The 18,972-nt window shown below is 38.1% G+C and overlaps 1 protein-coding gene across 1 annotated transcript in view; it reads right to left on the reverse strand.

The window, feature by feature from the left end:
• Nucleotides 1-18,972, reverse strand: part of LOC149184802 (Leucine-rich repeat (LRR) family protein) — a 121,191-nt gene that overhangs the window by 15,353 nt on the left and 86,866 nt on the right. The window contains exons 5-9 of the mRNA XM_089417709.1: nt 10,892-10,963; nt 10,612-10,755; nt 10,346-10,426; nt 8,081-8,152; nt 7,834-7,905 (exon numbers count right to left, since the gene is read on the reverse strand). Coding sequence (XP_089273835.1) covers nt 7,834-7,905; nt 8,081-8,152; nt 10,346-10,426; nt 10,612-10,755; nt 10,892-10,963 — 441 coding nt within the window. The remainder of the gene's footprint in view (nt 1-7,833; nt 7,906-8,080; nt 8,153-10,345; nt 10,427-10,611; nt 10,756-10,891; nt 10,964-18,972) is intronic.

Genomic DNA, 18,972 nt, shown 5'->3' on the forward strand with positions numbered 1-18,972 from the left:
CTCGAATCTTCTCCTATTTACAATAATCATCATTCTCTCTTAAAACTATTAAAAAAATACATTAATTAATTAAATCCTACTTTACAAACTAACTCCTCTAGTAAACGATTGACCCAAGTTAGATGCTTCTGCATCAGTCTCTTAGTTCGCAGAACTCCCAAAAAGAGAGGGACGCCTGAATGTCATGCCCCAATGATTGGTATGCCCTCCAATTTGCTACCAATAACTCCACATCAGTTGCAATCATGTCTTGCCATCTTGATGCATTATCCATAATTTTGGGCATAGTGGATTTGTTGTATAATTGAGAATGGTCTTGATTCCCAATTGTGGTATGAATCAGCTACTCCCCCACATCAATCATCATTTGTTGCATCCTAATCACCTCATTCAAGGTTACTGCCATGTTGTTTGATTTTAACCTTTCTTTAGATCCCATGATTTCTTAGTTTTTTTTTTTTTTGGTGTTGTCATCACCTAGCTTGAGGCCCACAACTGGCCAAGATCATAGCTCTGATACCACTGTAATATTTCTAATTGGAATTTAACAGCTAAAAACAAGAAATGGACTAGGAACAATAAATTAACTGGAACTCATATACAATTAAAACACCAAAATGTCCAACAACACAATCTGAGCCATTCTATTAATTTTATGATAAAAGAGTACAGAAAATGAGCTGAAATTTTGGAACCTGGGCTTGCTATGCAAGCTAAGCAGAACTCGGAAAAATGGCCCAAACCCAAGTGGTAGAAATGGTCCTGGAGTGATCTGTGCACTATCTAGAAATAATTTGCTACTATCTGTTGGCTGGAATGTTGATCTTAGGGTTGAATACTCCTCGGAATGCTCTGAAAATTTAGCTCTAAACTCCTCTCCCAAAACCCAGAAAAACCCAGAAATGGTTTGGCCCAACTCCAAGCCAAAAGTAAGCCCATTAAGTGATGCAAATTCCTCAGCTAACTAACAATTCGCCCTACTATAAGAATGTGGATTTCAGGCTTGAATATCGCCTGGAAAATTCTATAAAATTAGTCGGAGACTCCTCTCAATAAACCCACAAAAACCCAGAAAGGGTTTGGGTTGAATCCACCAACCCCGGTGACCCCCAACAAGTGTAAATTGCCCAATCTGGCTAAAAAACACCCCACAGTTTTGATACTACTGAATTATGCCCAAATCTACCATGGGAGATTTTTCCCAGCTCCAGCTAAATTCTCCATTGAGAAATACCTTTTATCTTTAGCCCTTATCTCTCCCGGCTCCATTTCTTTAACCCATGCGCAACACTTGGTCAAATAGCTTTTGTGCCCCTACCAAAAGATAAAAAATTGACCTAGGTAATAACCTCCAATCCAGCTTGACGAATCGTTGTCCAAACTTCAGTCTAACAATAAGAAAATTCCCTGCAAAAGCCGGGAGCCTCTAACCCACGAGTGCTCCCACAATGTGCTCCACAAAATATCTCTATGCTCAAGAAATGTGCACTGCTGAGTAAACTCCTACAATGATGTCCAATGGAAGCTATGAATTGAGCGCCCCAAATTGCCTCACTAGGGAGACACTCGAAGTCCTCCGAAATGAGGGTGGAATTCTCGCTTGGATTCCTTGTGCTAAACAGCTCGAGTGTCTTGGCTAAGCAGCTCAAGAGAACTAGTGTTAAATTGTCAAATAATCAAAAGATACCAAATGGAGGCCTCCAAGCTCTATTTATAATTGCTAGCCCTCTCCCATGGTGGTCCCCACCTTCCACTAATAAAATATTACTTTGTCGCCATTCTTCATCAAAATAATGATTTCCACTTTTCTCCCACAAAATAATATTTTCTCCTTTTTATTTAATATCACCAAAAATTGACAAAACTCCTTAGTGAATTTTGCACTCACAAAAATTGGGAACATTACAGTGGTAGACGATGCCCTTTCCAAAGTACCACCCACTTTGTCCCTCCTGGAAGTTTCAACTGACTGGAAATCTCTCCTGTTGGTTGAGTACTCCAAGAACAAGTTTTCTTGTGAGGTCCTTGATGGACTAATCCAATACAATAAATATTGCGTTACTGATGGCATCATTTATTACACAGATAGGATCTACCTAGTACCAGAGTCTCAACTCAGGGAAAAGATCATGCATGTAGTACACAACTCACCACTGGCAAGGTACCTTGGATATTTGAGAACTTACAGGAAGATCAGGGAAAGATTATCATGGAAGGCCCTTAAGACAGATGTGTTGAGATTCATGAGGGTGTGCAACATCTGCCAACAGAATAAAGCAAAGCATACTCATCCGGCAGGGTTACTCGAGCCACTTCCCATTCTAGAGCAAAAATGGGAAAGCATTTCGATGGATTCCATTACAGGGTTACCTCAGGTGTAGAGGAAGCACTGCAGTTATGTGGTGATTGACAAGCTCACAAATTTGCACACTTCTTTGCCATCCCTCCCCGCTATTCAGCTGCACAGGTAATGGAGTTATTCTTCAGGGAGATATTTCAATTGCACGGGCTGCCAAAGGCCATTGTCAATGACAGGGACATCAAATTCATGGGAGGATTTTGGCAAGAGTTGTTCAGGTTGGTTGGGACAGAGTTAATTCTGAGTACTAGTTACTACCCGCAAACAAATGGGCACAACGAAATTGTCAACAAATGGTTGGAGGGCTATCTTAGAAACTATGTGTCAGGCCAATAGAAAGCCTAGATAAAGTGGTTACACTTAGGAGAGCATTGTTATATCACCACTTATCATATGACGATTGGGATGACACCCTTCAAAGCCTTGTATGGGTATGATGCACCAGCGTTTATGGATCGGGTGTTTGGAGATAGCATGGACCTAAAGATAAGGATTGGATTCAAGAGAGCCACGACATATTGCAACTCCTCAAAGATAGTTTGCAAATGGATCAGAATCAACAGAAGGTTCATGTAGACAAGAATCCGGTGGAGAAAACCCTATAAAAGTTAAAAGTGGAGAAAAGAGGACATGCGTCCTAGGCTAGCAAAAAGTCACTTTCAAATTATAAAGTAAGAAAACCCACTAAATTGACTTTATTAAAATAAAAGATAAAAGGCTGACAAAAGGGTCAAGTGAGTTATAAAAAAGGGAAATGAAGAGTCTCTCCTCATTCTTGCATTTGATCACTTGAAAAATAGATTTTTGGACAGCTCTTGAGAAGAGAGTCTAGGGTTTTGAAAACCATCATTCTAGTTGTTGGTTTCGGTATTGAAACTATCCAATCTAACTGGTATTGGAGCGGAATCACTCAGATTCTGACATTGTGCTTCATTGTTGATGAGGAGAAGGCATTTGTAGAAATGGGGAAATCTGAAGGTGTTATCAGTTGATTTTACAATCAATCCTTTTAGTATTCCTTCTTTTCTTTGCTGACCAAGTTATCACTGTCTTTTGCTCGGTATTGGGCTGAGTTTATATTTTCTGTTGGGTGGTTGAGTCTGAACCATTTAGAAGGCCAAGGGCTATTTATTTACCTGAGAGCAGCTTGCAAAGAGGGCCGAGTTCTGTCTTCTCTGAGGGTTGAGTTCTGCCTTTCCTTGCGGACCGAGTCTGTCATTTTCTTGAGGGTCGAGATGTCTTCTGGAGCTGAGTTTGGAACAGTTGTTGGTGACAAAAATTCTGGGTTATTATTGTTGGAAAATCTATATAGGTGGCAGTTAAATGATTTTCCTCTTAATGACATTAACTTGTGATGTTTTTCATTATTAGTATTAGATTTCATAATTATCTTTTCTGATCATCAAGATTAATGCCAAACAACAAAAGAAGAGAACACAAGATATAGGCACGCTGCCAGGGCAAAACCCCCCTCGAGGGGAAAACCCAGTCATAAATTCTTCCTTCAATAGATTCAAAAAATGAGACGACCATGACCCTTACCATCTAGACTCAAGACTACCTCCATCCATCATAGCATCGAGACACGAACGAACTGTGGAAGCATCACTGTAATAGCATCATCGAAGTCACTGTACTAGCACCGAGATGAGGTTACTGTGGTGATGTGAGAGCATCAAACAGAGGTCACTGTAATAACCTCTAATCCAGTGAGAGCATAACTGTTGGGAAGCCTGACATCATTCATAGAGATTGATGCCCTATCCGAACTCCCTGAAACAACACTGAAACATCTGCCCTCATCCGAACTTGAATCACAGAAAAGTCTGCCCTCATCCGAACCCTGAGATCACCGAAAAATGCGAGCTCTGAAATTCTGATCTGAAACTTCTGTGTCATCTCCAAACTTCTTCTGAAATAATGCAAGTTCTGTGATATCTGAACTTCACTCTGCAATTCTGTCCGAGATTCTAGATGGAGTAATGCGAAGTCCTAGTACTGGTATATATAGTTGTTTCCATATGAAAATAAGCCGACATGAGAATATGAACAGTTGTGTCTTTGAATTAAGCCGACATGAGAATATGAACAGTTGTGTCTTTGAATTAAGCCGACATGAGAATATGAACAGTTGTGTCTTTGAATTAAGCCGCCATGTGATCTTTTGAGGGAGGCTGACTTCATGAAGGTTCTTTCAACAGCAAAGAGACTTCGATGGATGGAGGAGTCTTCACAAATTGACTTTGACAATAACCTAAAGCATACAATGGAGGCTTGACCTATACATTTGACCCAAGCATGAAACCCATGATTTAATAAGTCAAATCAAAGTAATAATACAATTATTTTCACATTCTTTTGACAAATATAGTACATTTGACTCAAGTACAATAATGAAGACCGAACCTAGTTACATTTTCCAACAATTATTGCATCATATACCAGGGTCAAGTTGCTTGTTTAAAGGTGTTATTCCTGGGTTACATTCGCTGTTTGGAGGGCTGATTTCCAGCATCCAAGAGCTGAGTTGGACTGCTGTGCGTGGAGTACCAGACTTGGGCTGAACCTGTACTGTTATCAAATCTGAAGGAAGCCATTTATTGCTGGGACTTTTCCAAGATATTTCAAGAGGAAAAAAGGAGTTATATTGCTGTTGCAAATATCTACCAGTGGTATGAAGCGAACAAAGTTCCTTCTTAAGATTAATTACTCCAAAAGACTTGGAATATCAAATTATCCATTAAGGATATAAATATTATATTAAATATGTGAATAAGAATAAGAATGATGATGAATTACAAATGAGAACGAGAGGGTTGCTTATATACCAAGCAAGTGTCTCTTCATGAAGAGTCATGTCCTATTAGACATGCCTCTTCAACCTATTTACTAGCTTAACTAACTATTATTTATGATTATTATCTTTTACATTATATTTATATTATTTATATATTTTATTTGTTACATGGTATGTATATTTCTGAGTTAAAGGCCAATGAAATAATGTTGATTTGAAGTATTTTCTGAGATATTTCAACAGGTAAAAAGGAGTTATATTGCTGTTGCAAACGTCTATCAGTGGTATGTATATTTCTGAGTTAAAGGCCAATAAAATAATGTTGATTTGAAGTATTTTCCGAGATATTTCAAGAGGAAAAAAGGAGTTATATTGCTGTTGCAAACGTCTATCAGTGGTATGTATATTTCTGAGTTAAAGGCCAATAAAATAATGTTGATTTGAAGTATTTTCCGAGATATTTCAAGAGGAAAAAAGGAGTTATATTGCTGTTGCAAACATCTATCAGTGGTATGTATATTTCTGAGTTAAAGGCCAATAAAATAATGTTGATTTGAAGTATTTTCATGGTGTCTTTTTGGTACTATGTGAACTAGTTTAAATAAAATACAAAGGAAATACACCTACATCCATATGCATGCAAACTGTTTGATGAAATACCTCAGTGACAAACTAAAACAAACTCAGAAATTTTAGTGGGGATTTCGAGATATTCCTAGGAGGTTATCTTACAGTCATTTTCCACATACACATAAAAGGGCTTTCCACTGTTCCATCTTCGGCCTCTCCAAATCAATCTTGACCAATGGAGTTGCATTTTGAAAATACATTTCTCAAAAATCACTCTACAAACGTCCTCATAGGCAAGTTTTTTTATGCTATCAAACTTTTGACCTTAATTAATATCACATCAAGTATGCCATTGTTGGAGTTGATGGTTCCAACAAATATGCCCATAATCTTTCAACCTGTGGCCAATATGATTCACTGACACAAACCTTTATCTTTAAACTCAATTAATTTACACTTGTTTTTCCAAAACCACTTTGTATTACTGGGACTGTAAGCTTTATTGTAAAGTACTCAATAACAGAAAATACAAACAAAGACATGGAGATTTAACATGGAGAAGCCAACGTGGGAAAACTCCAGTATGAAAATCGCTTATAGTTGGCTCTATATTTATTTTCAGAGAATTCAGATTTACAAAGGGCTCATATTGAACTTCAACATTGTGCACTGGACTGCTATCAATGTTGAATACTCCCTCTGTTCTGATTCTGGCTCTGGCACTGACTCTTGTCTCAGCAATTTTGAAACTCTCTACTACAACATTTTAGTGTACCACAGCATCAACCTCTTTCCTCCCATCACCAAATGCCCTGGCCTCAATTATCTATTTTAGAACCCTAATTTGGTCATCCCTATACCAAATTGCCAGTTTAGCTAGATACAACTGCACATTTACCTCTATCTTGTAGCTCATAACTTGTATTAGGCTCCTGAGAAAGTTTACATATTCAAATTTATCATTTTCCACGTCCTCATCTCAGTTTACATGAGGATTTTACACCCTGAGTGTTGGTTGATCTTCTTCATCTAACCTGCACGGTTGCACCCATGACAGCTTAGGAGAAGCTTTCTGGCTAATGCACACAACCCCTGAACCCAAAAAAATATATCAATACTTAATCAAACCTGTATGGGGGCAGGTGTCATACAAATGTAGCATGTGTAAACATCCTATACACCCTTGCCAAGAAAGAGATCCACCCTAAAAGCCTAATTTACCAATATTAATACAAGGTAGGATGAAGAAAGGGCCTCCTCTCTCTACTAGGTCTATGTTTTCAGTTTTCTTCCTCAGTTAAAGTTATGGTTATAGGGCATCTGCTTTGTTCTCAGATTAATATGGTGTTCCTTTAATAAGTACTTATTAGTCTCTTTTGAGCAATCTTATTCACTACCTTTGTTGTATCGTTCCCATCTTTCCTGATGATAGACCACAATTGGCTGGCCTGAAACATCAAATTACACAATCTTCATGCGGGTTCATCCAGAAAATTCATCAACCCAGGTATTCAATCTTGACATTTAGTTTGACATATTTCGGGTTCCAGTTTGTGGTTATAAAAATATTTGTATGTCTGTTTTTGAATATATGTTATAACAAAATTCACTTGATTCTCTTTGCCAAACTCAATGGCAATTTTTATCACTTTTTTTGCACAAGCTAGTTTTTCAATAATTCCATTGTCGCAAAATTCCAACAGGGACACAATCCAGGTAACTTAGATGACCAGTAGTGAAATCGATAAACTCTTGGAAAACTTTTCAAGCATTTTCACTTGTAAGTTGTTACCAATGGAGTACGGTCCCATCATAGCAACATTTCAAGAAAATGTGTGTTATTTTCTGCCAGTGTACTCAATAAACATCAATGAAACAGAATATGGGGCATGCCAGTTTCTCCCAAGATAAGTATGTGGCAAACGAGATCAATCCCTGTTCTTGGATTTTGATGTCCTCTAATATGGGACTACTATTAGTATTAACTCAAAGCTCTATACCCGTCTTGCTGGGGAAAGATATATTAAACATGCGAAACACGTTTTTATAAATGCACACAAGTTAGAGATAACATTTACAAACGCAGCTCAGAAAATATAGAACTTACAGGTAGGTCAATCTTGGAAGAGAAGCAAGCTCCGGTGGCACAACGCCAGAAATTTTGTTGTCAGACAAGTACCTTTTTGAACAAACAATTGACCATTTAGACTTTCTACAAAGATATATAATAGGCATTAATCTAAAAATCATTTCCATAAAGAGAGGAATAATAACCAACAAATATATAAGAGAATGGACATTAGTTTTACAATGCATGTAACTCAAAGAAATAGTATTTGGAGGAGTATACTAACAGAATTTCCAAATTGGTCAAGTTGGCAAGCTGTGCAGGAATTCCTCCTGTCAAGTAATTGTTATTAAGATACCTGGAAACCAAAACCTCAATTTGTGACTTTCTATATAATAAAAATTTCCACTTTACCTCAGAAAATTATTCACTACTAGAGTATTTTGATGCTAGATTATGCATAAGTCCATAACAGAGATATTCTAAATTAAGTGTCTTGTATTTATTACAAGGGCTTCAAACAAAATCATGAGCCTAGCTCCTAGTCTGCCTTCAGTTCAGTCTGGAAGGATGAAATTCGTCATCAATCATTGGCAAATGGAGCTTTGTTGATCAGAGATACTCAATCTTTGGATCTCGCTGAGTATTCTGCTTTTGTTTCTGCCTTAGTAGCTCTTTAGAAGCGATTATGATGTTCATTGTATATACCCTTCCACTCTTTAGAAGGCTATGATATTCATTGTATACCCTTCCACTTTTTGGTCTTCTATTTGTAAATAATTTTCTGTAAATATAAGATGTATGTTTCAAAAAAACAAGAGCTGCAAAAGTGATATTGTATAGAAGCAAACATGTGTGTGTTTACAATCAATGTTTCTGTATGTAAATGATAATGTCCAAGAAAAGGAAAAATATAAGCTTCCTATATCCTATTTAAGTCACATTTAAATCAATCACGGCCCATTATTTGATTAATAGAGAAGGGCCCTGATGGAAACAAGGCAGTACACAATAGGACCTTTTTTCTGAAGCATGAGAAAACCATTCGCACCCTACCTCACTCAGTGACTGCTGCATTTAAAGCAATCGCCTGAGAGGCGATTAGGATACATCACTATATAATCATAACAAATAAAATAAAAATACAAAAATACAAATATTACTAACAAGCATGTTTTTTCTTTTACTTGTAGAACTTTATAGCTGAAGTCGCACTTTCCAAGGGCCCAAAGTGAGTCCTGGTCATAAGAATCCTTCCCATAGCTATGTCCAAGACCAATACCTTCATAGTCAGAATCCCACAAGAAAGGGATTCCACTTCTTGAGAGGAAACTGAAAACATATGTATTCCTCAGCAACTAGAAGGTTTTCCACTCAAGGACCATGTGTACTTTTAAACTTTGCCTCCATAAGTATAGAAAAAAACCATAAGCGTTGTGAATTTGAGATATGATATTCCAGCATTGGGGGTGTTTTTGAAGCAGTTTTCTAAACATGAAAAGAATGCTTATTCAGAATAAAAAATATTTTTCCACAGATCCATTCGCCGATCCATGAAAAAAGATAAAATATTGACATTCACAGGTATAATTGAAGTACAATTAAAACTGTGATCCTTTTTTTGTTATGATTGAACAGGAAGTAGCCCAACATCAGCTCGAGTGGCTGCCTCAGTGATATTGCGTGGGCTTCACTTGATGTCCCCACCAGGTTAGGCACCAAAACTATGCTGAGCTGATTTACTCTAGGTACCATCCTCAGAATGAGGGCAAATGCCTGATAGATTTCCCCAGGAGGTGTATTTCAGCAGAACAAAAGAAAAATTGATTTAATGGAAAGTGGAAATAGAAAAATATTTGGAGAAAACTGACATTCTTTCAGAGAATGTTAATGGAACATGTCATAAAATAAAAGCAGAAAATTTACGAAATATCAGACAGATTGTGAATGTATTCCCAGACTACAAATAAAATGAAACTCAATATTTGCATCAATTAAAGTGATGGAACAGAAACTTGGTTTTTAAAGGAAACTCTAGCTAGTCATTGCTGACTGCAGTTTGAACATTCATAAATTTCACACGCCATCAGAAAAATATAGAGGACCAAGATATGTAAAATACAGAAAGTGCTATCACTTGGCTCACACTATATAAGATAAAACTAACTGCATGCCAGTTACCAAACAAGGGTGTTTATTCTTATTGCCAGTGACCTAACAACAAATGATCCATGCAACTTTGTTATAGCAGCTCGCTAAAAAAGTTGAAATTTTTATGCCACTTATTGTTTTCGTAATTGTAAATTTCCCTAGAATCCAACGTATAATGTATTGACAACGGAACTCACAATAAGTTGCATTTCAGTAAGCAATTAATATGGTATGTGCTGCACACAGATCTTGAACCTTAAGAACTTAAATGCCAACACGTTTATGAAACATCTACAAGTAAAACTTCTATTCTTTCAGTATGTTAATTTTCATAGAAACAACAATAACGAGCATATTGATCACATTAATTAAATCTCTAATGCTGAACATGTATACTTACAAATTACGAAGAGATGGAAAGCAACCCTCCATACGGATGAGCTCTCTTATAGTCCCTACCAGGTGATTATTGCCAACATCTCTGAAAACCATATACATATATCCCTTGTAAATCAGTTTAAGATTTGCTCAAAACTATGGAACACATATAATGACAAACACACAAGAACCAACTTATCTATCACAGAATTCAGATCCAATATAAGCACTCATGAAATAGATGAATAAACGCCTTTAATACATCAAAAAGGGGAATATTGGAAGTACAAGTGACGAAGGTTGGGAAGAATTCCCAGTTCTGGAGGAATTCGTCCTGTGAGTCGATTTTCATGAAGGTAGAGATAGCGAAGCTCTGGCAAATTTGCAAGTTCTTTTGGAATTGATCCTCGTAAGTTGTTGAAACTCAGATACCTAACAAATCCACTTAATAATTGTTAACCAACAGTATTATGACTTTATAAACATAAACTGAGAAAAATGAAAGAAAAAAAATACATTTTGAATTATACCAACAAACCATGTCTTTGAGTTCAATGCCAATACTTACAAATTCGTGAGTTTCTTCAGCTCTCCAATTTCAGGTGGAATTGAATCTTGCAACTTATTCCACCGTAAATTTCTGACAGAAACAAATACACAAGTTAAAATAGCCTTAGATTATGATAAACACAATCAGACTAACACGTCCCCACCCCTAGTTTCCTCTCCTCTCTTGAAAGGAAAAATGAAAACAATATTGATATAGAAACAAAACAAAACAACAATACAAACGATATGTCTGCCAATGACATTAAGAGGAGCAAATTTGTAAGCAAGGAATCATAGAGGTTAAATGGTTTTGCTTTTAATAGGGTTACACCAGGAACACATCCCGTATCCCAGGAATATGGGGACACCAGAGAAGAATGAATGAGTATCTCCCACAAGGAACATCCCTGAAAAAAATGAACATCCTCACGGTCCCTCCTAAATAGTAAATCTTGGATGCAGGATGTCCCTTGAAAAAAGAATCATGTTAAGAGCATTCCCCCTCTAAATCCAGGGAGAATGAGTAAACCCTGAGCCTACAGGAGCAGGAGGCCGTCATCCCCTATGCCCTGCTAATTATAAAACATATAAAGGTTACTTCCCTACTAACCTAAGGCATAAATTGCAAATAATACAGATCAATCTGAAAAGAATGTGAGGGAGGAAACAACAAGCAATACATAATACGTCACATCACTACAGGTAGACTTTATCTCTGTATAGAAATTCAGTTTGAGTGCTCCAGACAACACAATGTTATTGGACATATGCAATATGCGCCAATGTTTTAAAACTCCGACTCCAACTAGACCGAGGGTCAACTCCGACTCTGACTCCGACACGGTATCGACTCGGTCGGCTTGATTTCAATGACTCAGTCGTTGTAAAAAATACATTAAATTTTTATTTTTTTAAAAAACATAATTTTAAAGATTTTCATTCATGTTTCCAAACACACAGCATTAGAATATAGATAGAAGACAACATATGATCAAAGTAGGCTCATGGATATATCCATTATATCAAAATGGCACCCAATGCGCTGTCAATACATACATGATGATGATATAGAGATCAAAACAAAAACACATAACCAAGGAGGCTAGAAATGGCGTTATCCTCCAAAATAGATTGTAAGTCATCAAGGAACTAATACAAGGGTCCAAGAGTGTTCCTCACTCCAAGAAAGTCCCAAAGTGCATGTGTACATCTTCAAAAGGTGCATCCTCCACCATGATGTCATCTAGGAGAGACCCTATGTCACCCTTTTCAAGCATGTGAGTGACATGGCACCCCTAAGGGTAAGCATTGGCATCAAAGAGGGATGTGCTAGCCCTCCTAAGTCATCTCAATGATAACCATCCTCATTTGTGCTTTGGAAGAAGGCACCATCCACCAAAATAGGGTCAAGGCCAGCCAGGGGGCATCTTCAGTCCATTTGGGCATATCATCAAATAGTCCAACGTCCAAGCTTTTAAGTTTAGTGTTTTAGCATTTGGAGGCTCATCAAGGGGTGTAGCATCACGTGGAATCAACTCAAGGCTCGATGCTCATCTTTGGAGGGCCAAGGTTGGGGCCACAAAGTTAGGTTTGCTTTAAGAAAGGGGCAAAGAACCTATTGGAAGGTTTTGAAGAAGAATGAAGCTATCCCTTAAGGAATCTCTACTACATATGTGATACCAACTAAACAAACCTCTCAAGATCAAGCGAGATAAACTTATTTCGGGACAAAAAACGATTAAAGTATCATCTTGAAAACCCTGGAGTCCCCCAAAAGCAAAAATAAAAATAAAAAAAATGGTTGTTTTTTTAATTCACGGGCCGCTGTCATCCAACTAGGCCGAGTAGGCTCAGACTCGGCCGAGCCGGCCGGGTTATTACCGAGCCAGCCGAGTTGTCCGAGCCAGCCAAGTTATTACCAAGCCAGCCTAGTTGTTAGACAACTCAGCCGGCCGAACCAGTTCACTGGCCAAGTCGACCCGGTGAGACCTTGACTCGGACCAACTCGGCCGAATCGGTTCTGAGCCAGCTGAATCTTAAAACACTGATATGCGCTAAGGTAATAATGTATTTATCGGTGCGAACTTTTATCTGCTATTAAACTTAGACATGAAATACGCGTCTTCTATTTCAATTATTATTTTGCCTGGTTAACTGAGGATAAAACACTCATATATTGATTTCTCTTGCTCTCATATTTAGAGGGAACGAAATCGCGAGGCGGACCGGCTTTCTAAGGAAGGCCTTCAGTTGGCTGCAGGGCTATGGACAATTGAAGAAATTTAAATGATGCACACTTTCAGTTCTATCACCGTCCTTTTATGGACCCTCCAGAGGCTCAGATTTAGTTTTTTCTCTGACTACTTATATGACTATTTAACTTACCTTCTGAATTTTATGTATGTACTTGATATATAGTCTTGACACTGTGATATAAGTTGTATGGCTGTCCACTCTGTTTTTTGTTTGGCCAAATATGGTGGCAGTGATCTTTTCCAGATGGACTCTCTGTTGCCCCTGCAGGGTATTTTTTTACTGGCTGAAACATTTTTTGTTGGGATGTATTGACTCATTCTTACCACAGTATGGATCTGGGTAGATCCATCATGAAAATACACTTAGATGTGTATATAAAAAATGTAATTTTGTTATCTTCATAAATAAAGTTGTGGTTCTTTTCCTTGCAAAAAAAATAATTAGTTTTCCCGGTAAATTTTCTTGGTAATGTTTACAATACGCTACATAGCTTCTCACCAACATACTGTTTGCAAATTTTTTTGGAGATTTGCATACAAGTAATACACAAAACTTTACATTACTACAGGCAGCCTTTATTTCTATATAGACATCTAATTTGAGTGCTCCAGAGTCCAGACAACACAATGTTAATGGAGTTGGACAGATGCAACATGTGCTAATGTAGTAATGTACTTATCAGTGTGACATTTTATTTGATATTAAAGTTAGACATATAATACATCTTCGATTTCAACCATCAGTTTTCCCCGTAAATTTTCTTGCTAATGTTCACAGTATGCTTGACCAACATGCTGTTTACAAATAAATTTCAAATGCATGTACAATAAAGTGTATGGTGAGAAATTCGGGAATTATTCTATTGTCTACTTTAGTCCTTATCTATTAGCTACTTTTAGCCATTCTCGTGTGAAGAAAATCACTGTAGGCTAGTTTATAAGAAAAAATATTCTAGGCTAGTTTATAATAAGCTTAAGCTCTCCATTCTGTCACGTACTTATATTATAAATATGTAGTCTTGAGTTGCATAAAATGAGCTGCATTTTTACAGAAAGAATTTCCTGAAAATAATTATCTTCTATTCTTCTGCTATAAGCTTGTATCAGTTTGGTATTCGAGACTTGTCCAGACCCTACCATCTCACCAATTCTCTTTAAGCATCCAGGAGCCACACAGATTTTCTCCTAAAACTTCAAGCCAAAGAGAAGAATCTCGTGATGTTGCCCTAGCATAGGCTGGGATGTTGATCCAATAAATGCAAAGAACGAGTACACCCAACTCCTAAGGGAAAGAATCAATCGGATATGGAGCAGGAAGTTGTATGTGGTCACACTGAACCAGCCCCTGTTCTGCTACTCACTGGAAGATGTACTCTCGTTTGGTGCCACAAAGCACTAAAATCAACTAAAAATAGGAGATAATCAATCCAACAGGGAGGGGTCCAGAAGAAACCCGCAAGTTCTATTGTCTAAGAGTAAGTGCCTCTCAAATGTAAAGAGCCATACACCTTGGTCAGGATATCAAAAAAAGGTGGATAGGGATCCCACAGAATCACAAAAAAGGTAGTGGCATCTCCCCATGATCTTGCAGTAGATGAGACTCTGAAAATGAAATGCTTGTCAAATTCCACCTCCTACAAAAAGCATCATTGCCAAACACTCTCCTCTCATGAGATACAATGCTTACACCCAATCCAAAGCTGAGGACAGCCTACCCTAAACTGTGTGAGAGGGAACCTATGGCCATGAGACTACTGATGTTGAGCATACTTGGGACATATAATAAGACCACCACTCAACTACACACAGTGCTCTATGTAAAAGATCATCTTTGGACCAAGCACCCATGAAGGGGAGATCCCAGTGGACTCTATATATTGATATATTGTCAACAAGTGTGGTCTTCAATCACCTTGTTGATCTCCAGATGAAGGGGAAAAGATCGCTAGGAGTATCAAAAAAATCACCGACAGGGAGCAAATGTTCAATGGATATGCAAATAGATTGAAGCAATGAGGAAGCTCAGAGAACCAAAACTTCATTGGCTTGAGAGGGTGGACACAATATCCATCACAGAGCAAAGGGCAAGGTAAGAGTACCTATCATGTGCTGACATTGAATTAGCCACAATGTGAACCCTATGAAGAAAGGAAACCCATTTGAAAATACTGTCAAGGTGCATGGGATGAGCACAAAATTCAAGCTGCACGATGACCTAAGTGATTATCTGCTTGCACTGGATCATCTGAAGCAACATAAGAGACTATGCCTTCTCAATGCAAGTCTAATCAACTAGAAGGCAGCTAGGGCCCCAAATCTTAGCTTCATAGAGTACAGTGGGCTTGATGATTCACCAAGATGTCCTAGAAGTGTGTGTGGAGATACTGGTGCTCAAGCATGGAGAGAAACTCATACCCCTTTCCAAGTCAAGTTTGGACAGCATGCCTCAAATTAAATATGATGCCTGTGAAATGGGCTCCAAAATAAGTGTACGATATCGTGATCTCAAACTCACCTCCAATGAAAAAGAAATTAAAAAGTAGTTTTTGATGCAATAAATACAATGATTTAGTCTTACTAAGGTTTACCATCAACCATTTCTCATCATAGAAATCAGTGAGGGCATCAATCTGCCTATGTGAACCCTTAGGGAGGATGCTAAGATGACAACATCATTCACATACAAGAGAATAGTGATAGAAACTAACGTAGAGGGAACCCATTATTTGTGTGTGCTCGTTAAGGCAGACCTCTGATGCATCAATATAAGCACCAAACAAGGTCAACGACATGGAGCAATCCTACTTCCACCCAATGTTTTTAAAACCGGAACCGGTGACCAGACTGGTCCACCTAATGAACCGGTTTACCGAGTGGAACCGGTCTAACTGGGACTGGTTTGGTCTAAATGAACCAGTTTTAGAAAAATACATTAAATAATTATTTTTTAGTGAAACAAAACTATTTTTAAGATTTAAAACCATGATTCCAAGCCAATAGAGACAGAATATGCAAAGTTTTCTCATTTATATACCATGTAAAGGTGAATATATCAAAATGGCACCGAGTGCAATACATATCATCGACAAAATAGCAAAATACATAAGCAATGAGGCTCTAAATGGCCTATAAAGTCCAAAAACAATGTTGCAAGCTATGAGGCCATTGGCCTACTACAAGTCTACAGTGTACACGTGATCAATCATCAAGTTCATCACCACTACTAGCCACAAGATCATCATCAGGAGCTACATAGACATCATCTAGTTCAGAGTCTGAGGATGCCTCAGCCTGATCTGCAACCTCAATAGCAATGCCACCAATAACAATAGAAGTGGACCTAATGGAAGCACGAGTTTGTCGACCTGCACGACTAGTGCCTTCCATTGGTTCTTTGCCTTTCATTGATGCCGCTACTGATCCTAGTTCTAATGCCGCCACAAAATTTGCTTCATCCCCCGCTAAAGCCATGTCGATATCAAAATCAGCCTCAAACACAGGATCTTCAGTCTCCTCCACCCATTCTGATGTTGGATCAATATTGTCTAACACAATGGGATCTAGATCAGGTGTTTTGTTCATCATTTGGTTCCTCCTCAGGAGAAGGTTGTATTGCACGAAAACAAGATCATTTAACCGTTTTTGTTCCAAACGGTTTCTCTTCTTTGTATGTATGCACTCAAAAACAGACCAATTGCGCTCACAACCTAAAGCACTGCAAGTTTGGCTGGGACTCTAATCGCAAACCTTTGTAATTGAGGACACTGGCCACCAAATGACTCCCACCAATGTGCTGCAAAGAAAAAGACATTAATTAGTAACTTAGTTTATAATTTGAATTGTAAAAAACGTACACAACTTTAACTTGAAAAGAAAAACAAATTGGAAATTGGAATTGCTTACCTAATTGATCCACATCTCTTGCCATCTTTGCCAAGTTTTTGCCAAAGTTACCACCTGCCATAGTGAAAACAATAAGTTGTCTATGTATTTCTAACTGGTCTGCATGGGTAGGGACCATGCACTCCAAGCAATCAATCAATCCAGCTCTGATCTCCCCATCATGCAGATCTCCTAGCCGATCTTTATAATGATACTTTGGGTTCAAAAAATACCCAACTGCATGTATAGGACAATGGAGTTGATTGTTCCATCTGTTATCAATGATCTCCCATATACAGCCATATTTAGCTAACCTAACCTTGTAAGTTGCCCGTATCTGCTCCTTTGCCTGATCCATAGCCTCATAAATGTAGCCCATGGCCAATTTTCCCCATCCACCATCCTTAGCACCTTAACAAGGGGCTCGATAATTTTCACAAGCTCTACAGACCTTTTCCAAAAATAATTGTCAAACACTTTCTTTTTGGTGTCTTTTCCATCTTGTCTACGAGCCCACCGAGATTCAGACCATTCTTCAAAAGAAAACATTTTCTGCAAGTTTTTATGTTGACCATTGAGACATTGCAACGTGAGGAAGTGAGTTGCAAATCTCGTAATTGCAGGCCTAACAAGCTCTTTGCCCCCAGTGTTTTTCCTCATTAGGCTCAATACCCATGAGTGGTTGTAAATGTATTTTGTAATGCACTTGGCATGCTCTACAGTGTTTTTTACCCACTCCACTTTGCCTATGTCCTCAAGCATGAGGTCTATGCAATGTGCAGCACATGGAATCCAAAATATGGTCTTATATTTGGACTCAAGCATCTTTCCAGCAAGAACATAGTTTGAGGCATTATCGATGATGACTTGCACAACATTCTGCTCCCCAACTTCCTGAATAATGTCATCAAAAGCTCAAATAGAAGGGTTGCATCCTTCAACTTATCAAATGCATCAACTGATCTCAAAAACATGGTTCCTTGGGGGCAATAAACAAGGAAACTAATGATAGTGCAATTCTTTCCATCGGTCCATCCATCTAACATGATGGAACAACCTATTTTGAGCCATGAATCTTTAAACTCAACCAAATACTCATCAATGGAAGATATCTCTTTTTGCAAAAGAGCTTCCCTCAAGTCATGCATACTAGGGCCTTTGAAGCCCTTTCCTGCAGCTATAACAGAGTCCCACATAGCTTGGTAATAAGGTGAGTGAGCAGCATTAAATGGGATATCTGAATCATACCACCATCTAGCAATGTATTGATGATAAGTTTCTTTGCATTGTTTTTTACAATGTTGATAAGTGGGTTGACGACTTGGCTGGGAGGAAGTGGGATTAGAAGAGGCAATGTTGGCAGAAGATGAGAAAAAACTTTGGATGTTTGTTCTCTTTGTTCCTTTTGATGGTTGGCCACAAGAAGGATGAACACAGTGAAAGGGGTCATTGGTGGAAGGGATAGAAGTTGAGTCTTGAATCTCATAATCATCATACCCACTCTCTTTCATGGCTTCTAATAATTCCCTCTTCCTTGCAATGTCATCATGGATGGCCTTCTCCCTAGCCTTATCCTCATAAAACTTTTCAAGCTTGGAAATGCATTCTGCCCTAATAGGACCTAACACTGCATTTGGTGCACCACATGGCGTTACTTGGCCTCTTATCCCAGCCAAGTGTTGTTTCAATCTACGAATACCCCCATCTCCAATAGATTTATGGCATAATTTGCATATCATTTTTCCATCAAGTACATCACAATGAGCCCATGCATTTTCCTTTCCTTTTGGAGCCATGTTTTCTTGAAATAATTACAATTTGCAAAGAAATCTGTCATTTAAAAAAAGAATTGCAACTAAGCAACATGGAAAACCAAAGCTAAATTTAGGAAAACAAATGCACATGTAGGCTACAAAATTTGATAGCATAGAACTAGAGATTTGATAGCATAGATGATAGAAGT

The sequence above is a fragment of the Pinus tabuliformis genome, chromosome 3_2, assembly GCF_031772625.1.
Source record: "Pinus tabuliformis cultivar Carrire ecotype Pingquan chromosome 3_2, CPIR1, whole genome shotgun sequence".
Classification (NCBI taxonomy): Eukaryota; Viridiplantae; Streptophyta; class Pinopsida; order Pinales; family Pinaceae; genus Pinus; species Pinus tabuliformis.